Consider the following 21,631-nt stretch of genomic DNA (forward strand, 5'->3'; position numbering starts at 1 on the left):
GACCCTGAAACACTGCTCACATGCAGTCTTGGCCCAGATCAGCCCGAGAGTCCCTAGGGAAAATTACTAAACAGACATTACAATACACACAAAAATAAAGTCTAGCACTCGCTCACAAGCTCTCAGCTAAGTTTAAAAGAAACTGGAAGAGTGAGTTACCTCATTTAGCCATATGGGACAAGCCCAGGTACCACGTCAAGGTCTCTTCCAAAACCTTGTCCCCGGTAACTGACTCTTTCAGTTTCTTTTAAACTTAGCTGAGAGCTTGTGAGCGAGTGCTAGACTTTATTTTGTGTGTATTGTTATATATGTGTATATATATATATTCACTTTTTTTTTTTTTTAACAATAAGTACATCATATATATATAGAAATATATATTTAAAAATAAAAAGAACATTTTCTTCTATGTGGAATGTAAAATATTCATAACTACCTTCTGGTTAGCAATATAGGTTTAACTCCTGTTGGTGCTAGCGCTCAGCACAAGCGATAAGTAGGTTTTTTCCAGTTGCCACTCTCTATTGAAGTCTATGGGGAGAAGTTAGCGCAGTATTTTAAGTCCTGAGGTTAACGCAAGTAGGGTTTCGTTGGTGTGAGAACCTTTTACTTTCAACTTGTAATACATGCGCTAACCCATGCACGTTATAAGTTTACTTCTGGCGGTGGTTGCACCACTTGTTATCTAGCCCAGTGTGTTTAATCATTCCATATGGCTTACGCAGTTAAAGTCAGCTCCAGAGTATGTCAATTCTGATGGACTTGATTGTCTCGCTAAATGGGGTGGTCTACAGAGAGCTGCTTTTCACGTAATAGGACATCTGGCAAGAGACTAAAGCTTATAGGAACCATGTATTTGTGTTTGTGAGAATGCCCCTTTAATTTGGCAAATTAACCAAGTGAACAAATTTATGTTACTGGAATAGAAAATACAATGACAAAAATAAAAAACATAGAAATGTGGACTCACGTGACATCTCCAGCATAGTGTTTGATTCTAAAATCTCTGTTAAATTCCATTGATTTGTCTATAGCCGAGAGCTGTGAACAAGAGGACAAGAATACAATTATGACCATCAAACAATAGACTTATGACATCATATGGTCAATGGCAATAAATACTGACAGTCCACACAGACAACAGCCAAAATATATTAATTTATCAGAAACCAAGTGATAAAGTCTTTCACAAAACTACTTGACGACCAGTGAGTTGTGGATGAGGTCATAATCAGACCTCAGATTAAACCAGTTGGTCCTGAAAATATTATCAGACCCATGACCCTTTAGTTAACATCAGTGATAATGCACACATCAGACTTCACTTTAGATCTATAGTTCTGTAGTACCTTCCAGTGATATACCCAGTCACATCTCTTATCAGACCCTGTCAGTCCTATGCCCACATTAAACCTCAGATCATTCCCATGGCATGTAGCACATGCCATAGCAATACCATACCGGCACTGTGATACTTAGTAATAATACGTAGAAAAGACTTAAACAATTCAGCTGTGTCTGTTGCTACCCCATAAGCCTAACATACAAAACAAGCAGGGAAGAGATAGGGGTTTTAGCAAACCTCTACTTAATAAAATATAACTTTTATTAATAATAAAACCAAAAAGTTGATTATTAAAAGTAAACCTTACATACAACATTCAAAACAGTGTCCTATCCCCACTGATGTTGTTTTAGCCTAATACGTGTAACTCAACACCAAAAATTTTATTAATATAACCGTGTTGGTTATGCAAAATCTGGGAATGGATAATAAAGGGATTATATATCTTTTTATACAATAAAAATTCTGGAGAAGACTGTCCCTTTTAATAAAAGTTATATTTTACTAGGTAGAGGTGTCCTAAACCCCCTATCTTTTCTCAGCTTGTTTGGTTTGTAGCACATTTCAACCCTATGTCCACATCAGTCCACAAATCAGATTATTGGTCCTGCAGCCTCTTGCAGTCAAAATCCCATCAGACCTCAGGTCTGATCCATTGCCCTGAAGCTCCTATCAGTTATATGCCCATATCAGACATCAGATCATATGTATGTTCCTGGAGCCCTTGTTAGATACTGGTATGACCTCAGATCAGGCCTATGGCCTGTAGTCCTTGTCAGTCATATGCCCACATCAGACATCATATCAGTTCCATAGCCCATGTTATTTATACACATATCCAAACTAAGATCAGACCCATGGCCCTTACATTTATATGCTCATATCAGAATCATAGTCCTGTGGTAAACCATATGCCCACATCAGGTCTCATATGCCCATATATGACCTCAGATCAGGCTCATTGCCCTGTAGCCCCTATACATTTATATGCTCATGGCATACAGAACCACGATTCTGATATATGCCCACATCAGGTCTCATATGTCCTCAGATCAGGTCAATGGTAGATATGTGCATGATCGAAAAATTAATTTCAGTTCGGATCGGATCGATTCAGAGTTTTTAGAATTTCGTTTCGGATCGATTCGAATTCGGAAAACTTCGAATGAATTTGTTTCGGATTCATTCGGATTCGAAAAAATTCGTCTGGATTCGGTTCGAAAATTCGGAATTTCGGTATGTGTGCTGTGTATTAGACTAGTATTATGTACTGTATATTAGGTGTAACCCATAGCAGAGTGATATAACCTAATATACTGTACAATACTAGTGTAATCCATGGCCATCCGAATTTATCGAATAAATCCGAACTAATTCGGATTTATTCGGTAAATTCGGCAGTATTTTAATTCGGAAATTCGGTTTGATCCGAATCTCCGAATTTGCTGAATTTTCCGAATTTCCGAATCGATCCGAAACGAATTGCACATATCTAGTTAATGGCCCTATAGCCCCTTACATTTATATGCTCATAGCAGAATCATGGTTCTGTACGCCATATGCCCACATCATGTCTCATATGCCCATATATGCCCTCAGATCAGGCTCATTGCCCTATAGCCCCTTACATTTGTATGCTCATATCAGAATTGGGGTTCTGTACGCCATATGCCCACATCAGGTCTCATATGCCCATATATGACCTCAGATCATACCCATGGGCCTGTAGTCCCTGTCAGCTATATGCCCATGTAGTGGGTTTGGAGCACACTCATAATCTTTTGGGGGTTGAGATACACTCACATTCCTGCTAGTGTTGTTGGGTTGGAGTACACCCATAATCTTTTGGGGGTTCATATACACTCACATTCCTGCTAGTGTTGTTGGGTTGGAGACAAGTACACACATAATCTTTTGGGGTTCATATATATTTACCTTCTTGCTAGTGTAGTTATGTTGGAGTACACTCATAATGTTTTGGGGGTTCAGATACATACCTTCCTGCTAGTGTAGATTTGGAGTACACTCAATCTTGTGGGGTTCAAATACCTTTTACCTTCCTGCTAGTGTAGTGGGGCTAGAGTAGACTCAAAATCTTTTGGGGTTCGGATACACTCACCTTCCTGCTATTGTAGTGGTGTTGGAGTAAATATAATATTTTGAGCTTCAGATACCCTCACATTCCTGCTAATCTAGTGGGGATAGAGTACACATAATATATTGGGGTTCAAATACCTTTACCTTTCTGCTAATGTAGTGGGGATGGAGTACACATAATATTTTGGGGTTCACATACACTCACCTTCCTGCTAGTGTAGTGGTTTTGTAGTACACACACAATCTTATTGGGTTCAGATACACTCACCTTCCTGCTAGTGTAGTGGGGGTGTTTGCATAACTTGATATTCATTGTTTCTAAAAACATGGTGTCCGTGACCTCCCCAACTGTCAGACAGGCCTCATCTAGGATAGATATGATTCCTTTGTGCGGCTGTTCCACCAGGTCCACAATAATCTGATTGTTGAAGTATTCAATCTAGAGAATAATAAATATACAATTGGTAAGTTGAAACCTCTGTTTTGAGTAAATTGTTAAATAGAAAGTAAATTTGAAACAGGATGACAGGCCTTTACGTTAAGCCTTCAGAATATGGCACCTTCTAGAGTGAAAATTTGAAATGTGGATCTTACTGACATGAAACATTTGGAGTATGGCTCTTCTGTGAGCAAACCATTGTGAAATTCACCATGGATATCCACAGAAATATTCCTAGGCAGGGGGGTTATAAAATACCCCTCACAAAATGACAGTGGTGACTTGTGCAGCAGGGAACCTTTGCTTGTTATACACATATGTTGTGCATCATTTTAAAAATGGTTCATTGGCATTAAATAGTGGTCCTTATGCTTAAATATAAGTTGCAAAATTCCAGGGTAGTAGGTGGCATAGCAGGTGCAGGTGAGAAAAGTTGGTATCTGTTACTTATAGTATTTTGTCCTTTTTTGGGGGTCGATTCACTGGTCATGTAAATGATCTGGGGGTCTAAGCTAGACATGCAGGGAACTGTAGGGCCAATGCACCTGATCTCATGCCTTCTACTTGGTAAAAAAAAGGAAAGTTCTCACTTGCTTCTAGCTGGTAAAAAGGGACATGTATCTGATCTAAGGTCTCACTTGATTCTAGCTGGTAAAAAGGGACATGTATCCGATCTAACGTCTCACTTGCTTCTAGCTAGTAAAAATGGACATGCACCTGATATAAGGTCTCACTTGCTTCTAGCTGATAAAAAGGGACATGTGTCTGATCTAACGTCTCACTTGCTTCTAGCTGGTAAAACGGGCCATGTAACTGATCTAAGGTCTCACTTGCTTTTACCTGGTAAAAAGGGACATGTGTCTGATCTAAGGTCTCACTTGCTTCTAGCTGGTAAAAGGGACATGTATCTGATCTAAGGTCTCACTTGCTTCTAGCTGGTAAAAAGGGACATGTATCTGATTTAAGGTCTCACTTGCTTTTACATGGTAAAAAGGGGCATGTGTCTGATCTAAAGTCTCACTTGCTTCTAGCTGGTAAAAAGGGGCATGTGTCTGATCTAAGGTCTCACTTGCTTCTAGTTGGTAATAAGGGACATGTATCTGATCTAAGCTCTTACTTTCTTCTAGCTGGTAAAAAGGGACATGTATCTGATCTAAGGTCTTACTTGCTTCTAGCTGGTAAAAAGGGGGCATGTATCTGATCTAAGGTCTCACATAAGCTTCTAGCTGGTAAAAAGGGACATGTATCTGATCTAACGTCTCACTTGCTTCTAGCTGGTAAAAAGGGGCATGTATCTGATCTAAGGTCTCACATAAGCTTCTAGCTGGTAAAAAGGGACATGTATCTGATCTAAGGTGTCACTTGTTTCTAGTTGGTAATAAGGGACATGTATCTGATCTAAGGTCTCACTTGCTTCTAGTTGGTAATAAGGGACATGTATCTGATCTATGGTCTCACTTGCTTCTAGCTGGTAAAAAGAGACCTGTATCTGATCTAAGGTGTCACTTGCTTTTAGGTGGTAATAAGGGACATGTATCTGATCTATGGTCTCACTTGCTTCTAGCTGGTAAAAAGGGACATGTATCTGATCTAAGGTCTCACTTGCTTCTAGCTGGTAAAAAGGGACATGTATCTGATCTAAGGTCTCACTTGCTTCTAGCTGGTAAAAAAAGGTACATGTATCTGATCTAAGGTCTCACTTGCTTCTAGCTGGTAAAAAAAGGTACATGTATCTGATCTAAGGTCTCACTTGCTTCTAGCTAGTAAAAATGGACATGTATCTGATCTAAGGTATCACTTGCTTCTAGTTGGTAATAAGGGACATGTATCTGATCTAAGGTCTCACTTGCTTCTAGTTGGTAATAAGGGACATGTATCTGCTCTATGGTCTCACTTGCTTCTAGCTGGTAAAAATGGACCTTTATCTGATCTAAGGTGTCACTTGCTTCTAGTTGGTAATAAAAGACATGTATCTGATCTATGGTCTCACTTGCTTCTAGCTGGTAAAAAGGGACATGTATCTGATCTAAGGTCTCACTTGCTTATATCTGGTAAAAAGGGACATGTATCTGATCTAAGGTCTCACTTGCTTCTAGCTGGTAAAAAGGGACCTGTATCTGATCTAAGATCTCACTTGCTTCTAGCTGGTAAAAGGGACATGTATCTGATCTAAGGTGTCACTTGCTTCTAGCTGGTAAAAGGGGGCATGTATCTGATCTAAGGTCTCACATAAGCTTCTAGCTGGTAAAAAGGGACATGTATCTGATCTAAGGTGTCACTTGCTTCTAGTTGGTAATAAGGGACATGTATCTGATCTAAGGTCTCACTTGCTTCTAGTTGGCAATAATGGACATGTATCTGCTCTATGGTCTCACTTGCTTCTAGCTGGTAAAAAGGGGCATGTATCTGATCTAAGGTCTTACATAAGCTTCTAGCTGGTAAAAAGGGACATGTATCTGATCTAAGGTGTCACTTGCTTCTAGTTGGTAATAAGGGACATGTATCTGATCTAAGGTCTCACTTGCTTCTAGTTGGTAATAAGGGACATGTATCTGATCTATGGTCTCACTTGCTTCTAGCTGGTAAAAAGGGACATGTATCTGATCTAAGGTCTCACTTGCTTCTAGCTGGTAAAAAGGGACATGTATCTGATCTAAGGTCTCACTTGCTTCTAGCTGGTAAAAATGGACATGTATCTGATCTAAGGTATCACTTGCTTCTAGCTGGTAAAAAGGGGCATGTATCTGATCTAAGGTCTCACATAAGCTTCTAGCTGGTAAAAAGGGGCATGTATCTGATCTAAGGTGTCACTTGCTTCTAGTTGGTAATAAGGGACATGTATCTGATCTAAGGTCTCACTTGCTTCTAGTTGGTAATAAGGGACATGTATCTGATCTATGGTCTCACTTGCTTCTAGCTGGTAAAAATGGACCTTTATCTGATCTAAGGTGTCACTTGCTTCTAGTTGGTAATAAAAGACATGTATCTGATCTATGGTCTCACTTGCTTCTAGCTGGTAAAAAGGGACATGGATCTGATCTAAGGTCTCACATAAGCTTCTAGCTGGTAAAAAGGGACATGTATCTGATCTAAGGTGTCACTTGCTTCTAGTTGGTAATAAGGGACATGTATCTGATCTAAGGTCTCACTTGCTTCTAGTTGGTAATAAGGGACATGTATCTGATCTATGGTCTCACTTGCTTCTAGCTGGTAAAAATGGACCTTTATCTGATCTAAGGTGTCACTTGCTTCTAGTTGGTAATAAAAGACATGTATCTGATCTATGGTCTCACTTGCTTCTAGCTGGTAAAAAGGGACATGTATCTGATCTAAGGTCTCACTTGCTTCTAGCTGGTAAAAATGGACATGTGTCTGATCTAAGGTCTCACTTGCTTCTAGCTGGTAAAAAGGGACATGTATCTGATCTAAGGTCTCACATAAGCTTCTAGCTGGTAAAAAGGGACATGTACCTGATCTAAGGTCTCACTTGCTTCTAGCTGGTAAAAAGGGGCATGTATCTGATCTAAGGTCTCCCTTGCTTCTAGCTGGTAAAAAGGACATGTATCTGATCTAAGGTCTCACTTGCTTCTAGTTGGTAATAAGGGACATGTATCTGATCTAAGGTCTCACTGGCTTCTAGCTGGTAAAAAGGGACATGTATCTGATCTAAGATCTCACTTGCTTCTAGCTGGTAAAAAGGGACCTGTATCTGATCTAAGATCTCACTTGCTTCTAGCTGGTAAAAAGGGACATGTATCTGATCTAAGGTGTCACTTGCTTCTAGCTGATAATAAGGGACATGTATCTGATCTAAGATCTCACTTGCTTCTAGTTGGTAATAAGGGACATGTATCTGATCTATGGTCTCACTTGCTTCTAGCTGGTAAAAAGAGACCTGTATCTGATCTAAGGTGTCACTTGCTTCTAGTTGGTAATAAGGGACATGTATCTGATCTAAGGTCTCACTTGCTTCTAGTTGGTAATAAGGGACATGTATCTGCTCTATGGTCTCACTTGCTTCTAGCTGGTAAAAATGGACCTTTATCTGATCTAAGGTGTCACTTGCTTCTAGTTGGTAATAAAAGACATGTATCTGATCTATGGTCTCACTTGCTTCTAGCTGGTAAAAAGGGACATGTATCTGATCTAAGGTCTCACTTGCTTATATCTGGTAAAAAGGGACATGTATCTGATCTAAGGTCTCACTTGCTTCTAGCTGGTAAAAAGGGACCTGTATCTGATCTAAGATCTCACTTGCTTCTAGCTGGTAAAAGGGACATGTATCTGATCTAAGGTGTCACTTGCTTCTAGCTGGTAAAAGGGGGCATGTATCTGATCTAAGGTCTCACATAAGCTTCTAGCTGGTAAAAAGGGACATGTATCTGATCTAAGGTGTCACTTGCTTCTAGTTGGTAATAAGGGACATGTATCTGATCTAAGGTCTCACTTGCTTCTAGTTGGCAATAATGGACATGTATCTGCTCTATGGTCTCACTTGCTTCTAGCTGGTAAAAAGGGGCATGTATCTGATCTAAGGTCTTACATAAGCTTCTAGCTGGTAAAAAGGGACATGTATCTGATCTAAGGTGTCACTTGCTTCTAGTTGGTAATAAGGGACATGTATCTGATCTAAGGTCTCACTTGCTTCTAGTTGGTAATAAGGGACATGTATCTGATCTATGGTCTCACTTGCTTCTAGCTGGTAAAAAAGGGACATGTATCTGATCTAAGGTCTCACTTGCTTCTAGCTGGTAAAAAGGGACATGTATCTGATCTAAGGTCTCACTTGCTTCTAGCTGGTAAAAATGGACATGTATCTGATCTAAGGTATCACTTGCTTCTAGCTGGTAAAAAGGGGCATGTATCTGATCTAAGGTCTCACATAAGCTTCTAGCTGGTAAAAAGGGGCATGTATCTGATCTAAGGTGTCACTTGCTTCTAGGTTGTAATAAGGGACATGTATCTGATCTAAGGTCTCACTTGCTTCTAGTTGGTAATAAGGGACATGTATCTGATCTATGGTCTCACTTGCTTCTAGCTGGTAAAAATGGACCTTTATCTGATCTAAGGTGTCACTTGCTTCTAGTTGGTAATAAAAGACATGTATCTGATCTATGGTCTCACTTGCTTCTAGCTGGTAAAAAGGGACATGGATCTGATCTAAGGTCTCACATAAGCTTCTAGCTGGTAAAAAGGGACATGTATCTGATCTAAGGTGTCACTTGCTTCTAGTTGGTAATAAGGGACATGTATCTGATCTAAGGTCTCACTTGCTTCTAGTTGGTAATAAGGGACATGTATCTGATCTATGGTCTCACTTGCTTCTAGCTGGTAAAAATGGACCTTTATCTGATCTAAGGTGTCACTTGCTTCTAGTTGGTAATAAAAGACATGTATCTGATCTATGGTCTCACTTGCTTCTAGCTGGTAAAAAGGGACATGTATCTGATCTAAGGTCTCACTTGCTTCTAGCTGGTAAAAATGGACATGTGTCTGATCTAAGGTCTCACTTGCTTCTAGCTGGTAAAAAGGGACATGTATCTGATCTAAGGTCTCACATAAGCTTCTAGCTGGTAAAAAGGGACATGTACCTGATCTAAGGTCTCACTTGCTTCTAGCTGGTAAAAAGGGGCATGTATCTGATCTAAGGTCTCCCTTGCTTCTAGCTGGTAAAAAGGAGATGTATCTGATCTAAGGTCTCACTTGCTTCTAGTTGGTAATAAGGGACATGTATCTGATCTAAGGTCTCACTGGCTTCTAGCTGGTAAAAAGGGACATGTATCTGATCTAAGATCTCACTTGCTTCTAGCTGGTAAAAAGGGACCTGTATCTGATCTAAGATCTCACTTGCTTCTAGCTGGTAAAAAGGGACATGTATCTGATCTAAGGTGTCACTTGCTTCTAGCTGATAATAAGGGACATGTATCTGATCTAAGATCTCACTTGCTTCTAGTTGGTAATAAGGGACATGTATCTGATCTATGGTCTCACTTGCTTCTAGCTGGTAAAAAGAGACCTGTATCTGATCTAAGGTGTCACTTGCTTCTAGGTGGTAATAAGGGACATGTATCTGATCTATGGTCTCACTTGCTTCTAGCTGTTAAAAAGGGACATGTATGTGATGTAAGGTCTCACTTGCTTCTAGCTGGTAAAAAGGGGCCTGTATCTAATCTAAGGTGTCACTTGCTTCTAGCTGGTAATTAGGGGCATCTATCTGATCTAAGGTCTCACTTGCTTCTATCTGGTAAAAAAGGGGCATGTGTCTGATCTAAGGTCTCACTTGTTTCTTGCTGATAAAAAAAAAATAATTATTTGATCTAAGGTCTCAGATGCTCCCAGCTGATAAAATGGACATTATCTGATTTAAGGTCTCATTTGATCATAGAAAGTCTTGTTTTGTATTGAATAACAAATTGCCCCTCTTTATTTGAATGTATAAAACAGTGTTTCCACTATTGTTATTATCATTGTTATTAGTTGCAATGAGTATTATGTATGAGTGGAGACAGTTTCTTATACAGGAGAACAAATATCTATTAGTTCTGCCAATGCATGTGACCCCCAACATCATCAGTTTTATATGGTATATTAATAAAGGAGACTTACGTGCTGCCACTCAATGCCCTCTCTCTGGTATTCGTCCTGCTCTTGCCGCAGAATAAGCTCAATAAACAGCTGTTGCAGCTTCTCATTGCAGTAATTAATGCAGAATTGCTCAAAGCTGGAAACAAATATATAGATATATGAGTTATCTTTCGGCTAGATTACGAGTTTTGCGTTAGAGGCATTTGGATTGGCATTGCACTTAAAAGGGCAGTTAGCTCTTTTACCCTAATCTAAAAAATAAAACCCACCCAATACACCCTTAAAAAAAACACTAACCCCTTGAAGATCGACTTACCGGGAGACGCCTTCATCCACGCCAGGTGAAGTGGTCCTCCAGACGAGCAGAAGTCTTCATCCAGACAGCATCTTCTATCTTCATCCATCCGGTGCGGAGCGGGTCCATCTTCAAGACATCCGACGCGGAGCATCCTCTTCATCCGACGACTAAAACAGAATGAAGGTACCTTTAAGTGACGTCATCCAAGATGGCGTCCCTTAGATTCCGATTGGCTGATGGAATTCTATCAGCCAATCGGAATTAAGGTAGAAAAAATCCTATTGGGTGATGCAATCAGCCAATAGGATTAAAGTTTAATCCTATTGGCTGATTCAATCAGCCAATAGGATTGAGCTCGCATTCTATTGGCTGATTGGAACAGCCAATAGAATGCGAGCTCAATCCTATTGGCTGATTGGATCAGCCAATAGGATTGAACTTCAATCCTTTAGGCTGATTGCATCAGCCAATAGGATTTTTTCTACCTTAATTCCGACTGGCTGATAGAATTCTGTCAGCCAATAGGAATCTAAGGGACACCATCTTGGATGACGTCACTTAAAGGTACCTTCATTCTGTTTTAGTCGTCGGATGAAGAGGATGCTCCGCGTCGGATGTCTTGAAGATGGACCCGCTCCGTACCGGAAGGATGAAGATAGAAGATGCCAACTGGATGAAGACTTCTGCCCGTCTGGAGGACCACTTCGCCCGGCTTGGATGAAGACATCTGCCGTTAAGTCGATCTTCAGGGGGTTAGTGTTAGGTTTTTTAAGGGTGTATTAGGTGGGTTTTATTTTTTATATTAGGGTTTGGGCAGCAAAAGAGCTAACTGCCCTTTTAAGGGCAATGCCCATCCAAATACCCTTTTCAGGGCAATGGGGAGCTTAGTTTTTTTTTTAGCTAGTATTTTATTTGGGGGGTTGGTTGTGTGGGTGGTAGGTTTTACTGTTGGGGGGGTTGTTCGTATTTTTTTTACAGGTAAAAGAGCTTATTACTTTGGGGCAATGCCCCGCAAAAGGCCCTTTTAAGGGCTATTGGTAGTTTAGTTTAGGCTAGGTTTTTATTTTATTTTGGGGGGCTTTTTATATTTTAATAGAGCTATTAGATTAGGTGTAATTAGTTTAAATTTCTGTAATTTGTTTATTATTTTCTGTAATTTAGTGTTAGTTTGTTTTTGTACTTTAGCTAATTGTATTTAATTTAGGTAATTGTATTTAATTTAGTTAATTTATTTAATTATAGTGTAGTGTTAGGTGTTAGTGTAACTTAGGTTAGGTTTTATTTTATAGGTAAATTTGTATTTATTTTAGCTAGGTAGTTATTAAATAGTTAATAACTATTCTACCTAGTTAAAATAAATACAAACTTGCCTGTAAAATAAAAACAAATCCTAAGCTAGCTACAATGTAACTATTAGCTATATTGTAGCTATTTTAGGATTTATTTTACAGGTAAGTATTTAGTTTTAAATAGGAATTATTTAGTTAATGATAGGAATATTTATTTAGATTTATTTAAATTATATTTAAGTTAGTGGGTGTTAGGTTTAGGGTTAGACTTAGGTTTAGGGGTTAATAACTTTAATATAGTGGTAGCGACGTTGGGGGCGGCAGATTAGGGGTTAATAAATGTAGGTAGGTGGCGGCGATGTTAGGAACGGCAGATTAGGGGTTAATACTATTTAACTAATGTTTGCGAGGCGGGAGTGCGGCGGTTTAGGGGTTAATATGTTTATTATAGTGTTGGCGACATTGGGGACGGCAGATTAGGGGTTAATAAGTGTAGGTAGGTGGCGGCATTGGGGGCGGCAGATTAGATGTTAATAAATATAATGTAGGTGGCGGCGATGTTGGGGGCAGCAGATTAGGGGTTAATACATATAATGTAGGTGGCGGCGGTGTCCGGAGCGGCAGATTAGGGGTTTTATGCTACGGCGTTGCACCAAAAAACTCTTAACTACTGACTTTTAAATGCGTTAGGACTCTTGACGGGGTAGGGTGTACAGCTCACTTTTTGGCCTCCCAGGACAGACTCATAATATCAGCGCTATGGAAGTCCCATAGAAAAAAGACTTTACAAAGTTTACATAAGTTGTTTTGCGGTAAGGCCAAAGAAGTGTGCGGTGACCCTAAACCTTCAAGACTCGTAATACCAGCGGGCGTAAAAAAAGCAGCGTTAAGACTTCTTAACGCTGCTTTTTTACCCTAACGCACAACTCGTAATCTAGCCATATGTTACCAAAGGGTAAATTAAGGTGAGCAGAGTACTGCAACACTGTACCTGACTGTCTCATCTCAAAAGTTGTGGGCAATGCAAGCATAAGGTGTCTCACATAGGGGTGAGACAACATGTATTTCCTTAATGTCTGCTCAAAGTTTCAGTTTAAGATGAAATCAAAAGCATTAGATAAGACCTGTTTGCTTTCTGTTGGCCAAATTACAAAAATATACTTTTAAAGAGTTAGCGCTTGTATTACAAGTTGAAAGTAATTTGTTGGCTCGCAATTGAAACTCGATGCTCGCTAGTATCTGGACTTTGGATATGGAGCCTTGATGTGTAACGTCTATAGAGCTTGACAAAGGCTGTGCAAAGCCGAAACGCGTTGCTCTTTTTTGGACCATTTGGGCTTCCGTACTTTGCTTGCATGGCGAGGATAGCCGGTCAGAAAAGCGTAATCACTTTCCTGTGATTTGTACAAGACAAGCAAGGACGGTCTAGGCAATCTGAGGATTATTATTATTATTATTATCGGTTATTTGTAGAGCGCCAACAGATTCCGCAGCGCTAAGAGGATCAGCAACCTAGTACCGGTACAAGTAAGGAATACACCTTATATTACCAAACTTTATTCTTCCTGTAAAAGGAGTTTTTTCTGTCTGTTTATACCTACAGCAAAACGACTGTGCTCCTATCTGGGCTTCTTATGCTTTTGACCGAGCTGCTTTCTGCAAACGAAACCTCTGAAGCTTTCTATGCAAATTAATAATTTCGCTTATCACACTATGGACTTTTTAACTACTTATTTCAATGTATTTTATTGTATGTATATGTGAGATCATGATGTTTTTTATGAAATGTTTTTATGTGATTTGACATTGTATTAAATACTTTTTTATTTTTTTGCCATTTAGCTGGATATTATATATTAACTCTTTATTTTGCCATTTTGGCAAGGTACTACATATATTATGCTGCTTTTTGGAGCAGTGCAGTAGTTGTTTGTAGTAAACCTATTACAAGAAAATGTTTTTTCTTTTGTACTATTTATCTATAAGGGATTGGGAATCCTTATATATGAGCTATTGCTTTGTATGAGTTTCTTTGAAGCAGCGTTGTGACATTGTTTGTTTTCTTAAGAGAATACCTAAACTACAAGATGGCAGTGACCAGAAATATATGCATATGAAAAAAAATCAGGGGGTGGGATAGCCTCTACGGTGCCCCTCATAATTTATACAGCAACATAAGACCCTTTATTTAAAAGCAGTTAGTTATGTGGTTGTCAAAACGAAACATTTTTCATAGTATTGGTAAAATTGACTTCGTTCCTTAGTATAATTTGTTGAAAAGCAGGTGGGTAGTGCTTAGGATTACGCACATATCTAGAACACTACGGCCTCCATTACATATAGAGCGTCGCCTGCAAAAGCCGGCGACGCCAGATTTTGCGCGATTTTGGTATTACACCTAACCTAACACATAACGCATGCGCAATGTCTATCTACCTGTCAACCGCAATAACTAATAAACTCTATTAACCCCTAAACCACCATAGCCCACACCGCAAGTAATAACTAAATTATTAACCCCTAAACCGCCATAGCCCACACCGTAAGTAATAACTAAATTATTAACCCCATAAACCGCCATAGCCCACAGCGCAATTAGCCTATTCTAGTATTAACCCCTAAACCGCCATAGCCCACATAGGCTATTAAATGTATTAACCCCTAATCTGCCTCAGCCAACGTGACCACCACTATAATAAAGTTATTAACCCCTAAACCTAAGTCTAACCCTAACCCTAACACCCCCTAACTTAAATATTATTTAAATAAATCTAAATAATATTACTATTATTAACTAAATTATTCCTATTTAAAATTAAATACTTACCTATAAAATAAACCCTAAGATAGCTACAATATAATTAATAATTACATTGTAGCTATTTTAGGATTTATTTTTATTTTACAGGCAATTTTGTATTTATTTTAACTAGGTACAATAGCTATTAAATAGTTAATTACTATTTAATAGCTACCTAGTTAAAATAATTACAAATTTACCTGTAAAATAAAACCTAACCTAAGTTACAATTACACCTAACACTACACTATCATTAAATTAATTAAATTAATTAACTACAAGTAGCTAAAATTAAATACAATAAAATAAAATAAACTATAGTACAAAAAACAGTAAATTACAGAAAATAAAAAAATTACAAGAAGTTTAAACTAATTACACCTAATCTAAGCCCCCTAATAAAATAAAAAAAGCCCCCCAAAATAATAAAATTCCCTACCCTATACTAAATTACAAATAGCCCTTAAAATGGCTTTTTGCGGGGCATTGCCCCAAAGTAATCAGCTCTTTTACCTGTAAAAAAAGAAATACAACCCCCCAACATTAAAACCCACCACCCACACCCAACCTTACTCTAAAACCCACCCAATCCCCCCTTAAAAAAACCTAACACTACCCCATTGAAGATCACCCTACCTTGAGCCGTCTTCACCCAGCCGAGCAGAAGTCTTAATCCGACTTAACGGCAGATGTCTTCATCCAAGCCGGGCACAAGTGGTCCTCCAGCCGGCAGAAGTCTTCATCCGATCCGGGCAGAAGAGGTCCTCCATCCGGGCAGAAGTCTTCATCCAAGCGGCATCTTCTATCTTCCATCCGACGAGGAGCGGCTCCATCTTGAAGACATCCGACGCGGAGCATCCTTCCTGGCCGACGGACTAACGACGAATGAAGGTTCCTTTAAATGACGTCATCCAAGATGGTGTCCCTTGAATTCCGATTGGCTGATAGGATTCTATCAGCCAATCGGAATTAAAGGTAGGAAAAATCCTATTGGCTGATGAAATCAGCCAATCGGATTGACCTTGCATTCTATTGGCTGTTCCAATCAGCCAATAGAATGCAAGCTCAATCTTATTGGCTGATTGGATCAGCCAATCGGATTGAACTTCAATCCGATTGGCTGATTGCATCAGCCAATAGGATTTTTCCTACCTTAATTCTGATTGGCTGATAGAATCCTATCAGCCAATCGAAATTCAAGGGATGCCATCTTGGATGACGTCATTTAAAGGAACCTTCATTCGTCGTTAGTCCGTCGGCCAGGAAGGATGTTCCGCGTCGGATGTCTTCACGATGGATCCGCTCCTCGTCGGATGGAAGAAGATAGAAGATGCCACTTGGATGAAGACTTCTGCCCGGATGGAGGACCTCTTCTGCCCGGATCGGATGAAGACTTCTGCCTGGCTGGAGGACCACTTGTGCACGGATCGGATGAAGACTTCTGCCCGGCTGGATGAAGACGGCTCAAGGTAGGGTGATCTTCAATGGGGTAGTGTTAGGTTTTTTAAGGGGGGATTGGGTGGGTTTTAGAGTAAGGTTGGGTGTGGGTGATGGGTTTTAATGTTGGGGGGTTGTATTTCTTTTTTTTTTTTTTAAATAATTTTTAATGAGGTGAACAGACACAGATAACAGTTAGATTTGCACAGTACAGTATGTTGATCCAATAAGGCAAAACAGAAAGTCTTAAGTATTACCATACACATTGGTATATAAACTTATGAGTCTGAGTATTATATCTATGCAGGTCTACATATTGAATTTCATCTAATCACGTCCAGACCTTTGAAATGACACATCCATTAACAAGAAATGTGGTCCACAGACTATATTGCAGTCATTATTCTGTATATAAATTTATAGTCTTGGGCATATCAAGACTAGCCCAGGAAAACTATAAGATGGAATGCCCTATACCACGCAGCTGCAAAAGACCTACAATTGACAGTGCAAACAGCTTAATACACCTCCTTTTCCATTTACATAATGTAATAGATAACCCCCCAGAATTTTAATAGACTAGATTTAAACAAGAAACACCCCAACTCAAAAGGCAGTAGCCACTCTCAGGCCACTGGTGTCGTATAGGAATGAGGGGTGGAAATTGGGGGGAATTATTAATATGGCCACTCTCGGGCACCAATACACAAAAAATAAAACAAAATGATGTGCTAATGTCTAGTGGACATCCAACATACAAAACAACTATAACTATGCGGCCTAGATGTAATGAATACATTTCTACTCAGGAGTGAATAGGCCTAAAGCTGTCCTTAATATATATGACTAAACATACAACTCCTTAATATAACATAGGGAAGGAGGAGCCCCCCTAAAATGTACAAGAACATATATGTAGCCTGCTTCAACCTGCAGAGGATTACATTTGTAGGTGCCCTCTAGGTCCCAAAGTAATCAGCTCTTTTACCTGTAAAAAAAGAAATACAACCCCCCCAACATTAAAACCCACCACCCACACCCAACCTTACTCTAAAACCCACTCAATCCCCCCTTAAAAAAACCTAACACTACCCCATTGAAGATCACCCTACCTTGAGCCGTCTTCACCCAGCCGAGCAGAAGTCTTCATCCGACTTAACGGCAGATGTCTTCATCCAAGCCGGGCACAAGTGGTCCTCCAGCCGGGCAGAAGTCTTCATCCGATCCGGGCAGAAGAGGTCCTCCATCCGGGCAGAAGTCTTCATCCAAGCGGCATCTTCTATCTTCCATCCGACGAGGAGCGGCTCCATCTTGAAGACATCCGACGCGGAGCATCCTTCCTGGCCGACGGACTAACGACGAATGAAGGTTCCTTTAAATGACGTCATCCAAGATGGTGTCCCTTGAATTCCGATTGGCTGATAGGATTCTATCAGCCAATCGGAATTAAAGGTAGGAAAAATCCTATTGGCTGATGAAATCAGCCAATCGGATTGACCTTACATTCTATTGGCTGTTCCAATCAGCCAATAGAATGCAAGCTCAATCTTATTGGCTGATTGGATCAGCCAATCGGATTGAACTTCAATCCGATTGGCTGATTGCATCAGCCAATAGGATTTTTCCTACCTTAATTCTGATTGGCTGATAGAATCCTATCAGCCAATCGGAATTCAAGGGATGCCATCTTGGATGACGTCATTTAAAGGAACCTTCATTCGTCGTTAGTCCGTCGGCCAGGAAGGATGTTCCGCGTCGGATGTCTTCACGATGGATCCGCTCCTCGTCGGATGGAAGAAGATAGAACATGCCACTTGGATGAAGACTTCTGCCCGGATGGAGGACCTCTTCTGCCCGGATCGGATGAAGACTTCTGCCTGGCTGGAGGACCACTTGTGCACGGATCGGATGAAGACTTCTGCCCGGCTGGATGAAGACGGCTCAAGGTAGGGTGATCTTCAATGGGGTAGTGTTAGGTTTTTTAAGGGGGGATTGGGTGGGTTTTAGAGTAAGGTTGGGTGTGGGTGATGGGTTTTAATGTTGGGGGGTTGTATTTCTTTTTTTTTTTTTAAATAATTTTTAATGAGGTGAACAGACACAGATAACAGTTAGATTTGCACAGTACAGTATGTTGATCCAATAAGGCAAAACAGAAAGTCTTAAGTATTACCATACACATTGGTATATAAACTTATGAGTCTGAGTATTATATCTATGCAGGTCTACATATTGAATTTCATCTAATCACGTCCAGACCTTTGAAATGACACATCCATTAACAAGAAATGTGGTCCACAGACTATATTGCAGTCATTATTCTGTATATAAATTTATAGTCTTGGGCATATCAAGACTAGCCCAGGAAAACTATAAGATGGAATGCCCTATACCACGCAGCTGCAAAAGACCTACAATTGACAGTGCAAACAGCTTAATACACCTCCTTTTCCATTTACATAATGTAATAGATAACCCCCCAGAATTTTAATAGACTAGATTTAAACAAGAAACACCCCAACTCAAAAGGCAGTAGCCACTCTCAGGCCACTGGTGTCGTATAGGAATGAGGGGTGGAAATTGGGGGGAATTATTAATATGGCCACTCTCGGGCACCAATACACAAAAAATAAAACAAAATGATGTGCTAATGTCTAGTGGACATCCAACATACAAAACAACTATAACTATGCGGCCTAGATGTAATGAATACATTTCTACTCAGGAGTGAATAGGCCTAAAGCTGTCCTTAATATATATGACTAAACATACAACTCCTTAATATAACATAGGGAAGGAGGAGCCCCCCTAAAATGTACAAGAACATATATGTAGCCTGCTTCAACCTGCAGAGGATTACATTTGTAGGTGCCCTCTAGGTCCCAAAGTAATCAGCTCTTTTACCTGTAAAAAAAGAAATACAACCCCCCCAACATTAAAACCCACCACCCACACCCAACCTTACTCTAAAACCCACTCAATCCCCCCTTAAAAAAACCTAACACTACCCCATTGAAGATCACCCTACCTTGAGCCGTCTTCACCCAGCCGAGCAGAAGTCTTCATCCGACTTAACGGCAGATGTCTTCATCCAAGCCGGGCACAAGTGGTCCTCCAGCCGGGCAGAAGTCTTCATCCGATCCGGGCAGAAGAGGTCCTCCATCCGGGCAGAAGTCTTCATCCAAGCGGCATCTTCTATCTTCCATCCGACGAGGAGCGGCTCCATCTTGAAGACATCCGACGCGGAGCATCCTTCCTGGCCGACGGACTAACGACGAATGAAGGTTCCTTTAAATGACGTCATCCAAGATGGTGTCCCTTGAATTCCGATTGGCTGATAGGATTCTATCAGCCAATCGGAATTAAAGGTAGGAAAAATCCTATTGGCTGATGAAATCAGCCAATCGGATTGACCTTGCATTCTATTGGCTGTTCCAATCAGCCAATAGAATGCAAGCTCAATCTTATTGGCTGATTGGATCAGCCAATCGGATTGAACTTCAATCCGATTGGCTGATTGCATCAGCCAATAGGATTTTTCCTACCTTAATTCTGATTGGCTGATAGAATCCTATCAGCCAATCGGAATTCAAGGGATGCCATCTTGGATGACGTCATTTAAAGGAACCTTCATTCGTCGTTAGTCCGTCGGCCAGGAAGGATGTTCCGCGTCGGATGTCTTCACGATGGATCCGCTCCTCGTCGGATGGAAGAAGATAGAACATGCCACTTGGATGAAGACTTCTGCCCGGATGGAGGACCTCTTCTGCCCGGATCGGATGAAGACTTCTGCCTGGCTGGAGGACCACTTGTGCACGGATCGGATGAAGACTTCTGCCCGGCTGGATGAAGACGGCTCAAGGTAGGGTGATCTTCAATGGGGTAGTGTTAGGTTTTTTAAGGGGGGATTGGGTGGGTTTTAGAGTAAGGTTGGGTGTGGGTGATGGGTTTTAATGTTGGGGGGTTGTATTTCTTTTTTTTTTTTTTAAATAATTTTTAATGAGGTGAACAGACACAGATAACAGTTAGATTTGCACAGTACAGTATGTTGATCCAATAAGGCAAAACAGAAAGTCTTAAGTATTACCATACACATTGGTATATAAACTTATGAGTCTGAGTATTATATCTATGCAGTTCTACATATTGAATTTCATCTAATCACGTCCAGACCTTTGAAATGACACATCCATTAACAAGAAATGTGGTCCACAGACTATATTGCAGTCATTATTCTGTATATAAATTTATAGTCTTGGGCATATCAAGACTAGCCCAGGAAAACTATAAGATGGAATGCCCTATACCACGCAGCTGCAAAAGACCTACAATTGACAGTGCAAACAGCTTAATACACCTCCTTTTCCATTTACATAATGTAATAGATAACCCCCCAGAATTTTAATAGACTAGATTTAAACAAGAAACACCCCAACTCAAAAGGCAGTAGCCACTCTCAGGCCACTGGTGTCGTATAGGAATGAGGGGTGGAAATTGGGGGGAATTATTAATATGGCCACTCTCGGGCACCAATACACAAAAAATAAAACAAAATGATGTGCTAATGTCTAGTGGACATCCAACATACAAAACAACTATAACTATGCGGCCTAGATGTAATGAATACATTTCTACTCAGGAGTGAATAGGCCTAAAGCTGTCCTTAATATATATGACTAAACATACAACTCCTTAATATAACATAGGGAAGGAGGAGCCCCCCTAAAATGTACAAGAACATATATGTAGCCTGCTTCAACCTGCAGAGGATTACATTTGTAGGTGCCCTCTAGGTCCCAAAGTAATCAGCTCTTTTACCTGTAAAAAAAGAAATACAACCCCCCCAACATTAAAACCCACCACCCACACCCAACCTTACTCTAAAACCCACCCAATCCCCCCTTAAAAAAACCTAACACTACCCCATTGAAGATCACCCTACCTTGAGCCGTCTTCACCCAGCCGAGCAGAAGTCTTCATCCGACTTAACAGCAGATGTCTTCATCCAAGCCGGGCACAAGTGGTCCTCCAGCCGGGCAGAAGTCTTCATCCGATCCGGGCAGAAGAGGTCTTCCATCCGGGCAGAAGTCTTCATCCAAGCGGCATCTTCTATCTTCCATCCGACGAGGAGCGGCTCCATCTTGAAGACATCCGACGCGGAGCATCCTTCCTGGCCGACGGACTAACGACGAATGAAGGTTCCTTTAAATGACGTCATCCAAGATGGTGTCCCTTGAATTCCGATTGGCTGATAGGATTCTATCAGCCAATCGGAATTAAAGGTAGGAAAAATCCTATTGGCTGATGAAATCAGCCAATCGGATTGACCTTGCATTCTATTGGC

The 21,631-nt window shown here is 40.4% G+C and overlaps 1 protein-coding gene across 1 annotated transcript in view; it reads right to left on the reverse strand.

Annotated features, from left to right (window-relative positions):
• MYO1G (myosin IG) overlaps window positions 1–21,631 on the reverse strand; it is a 793,301-nt gene that overhangs the window by 589,886 nt on the left and 181,784 nt on the right. The window contains exons 10-12 of the mRNA XM_053713702.1: window positions 10,488–10,602; window positions 3,711–3,881; window positions 971–1,041 (exon numbers count right to left, since the gene is read on the reverse strand). Of these exons, the coding sequence (XP_053569677.1) occupies window positions 971–1,041; window positions 3,711–3,881; window positions 10,488–10,602 (357 nt within the window). The remainder of the gene's footprint in view (window positions 1–970; window positions 1,042–3,710; window positions 3,882–10,487; window positions 10,603–21,631) is intronic.

This window comes from Bombina bombina, chromosome 5, assembly GCF_027579735.1.
Source record: "Bombina bombina isolate aBomBom1 chromosome 5, aBomBom1.pri, whole genome shotgun sequence".
Lineage (NCBI taxonomy): Eukaryota > Metazoa > Chordata > Amphibia > Anura > Bombinatoridae > Bombina > Bombina bombina.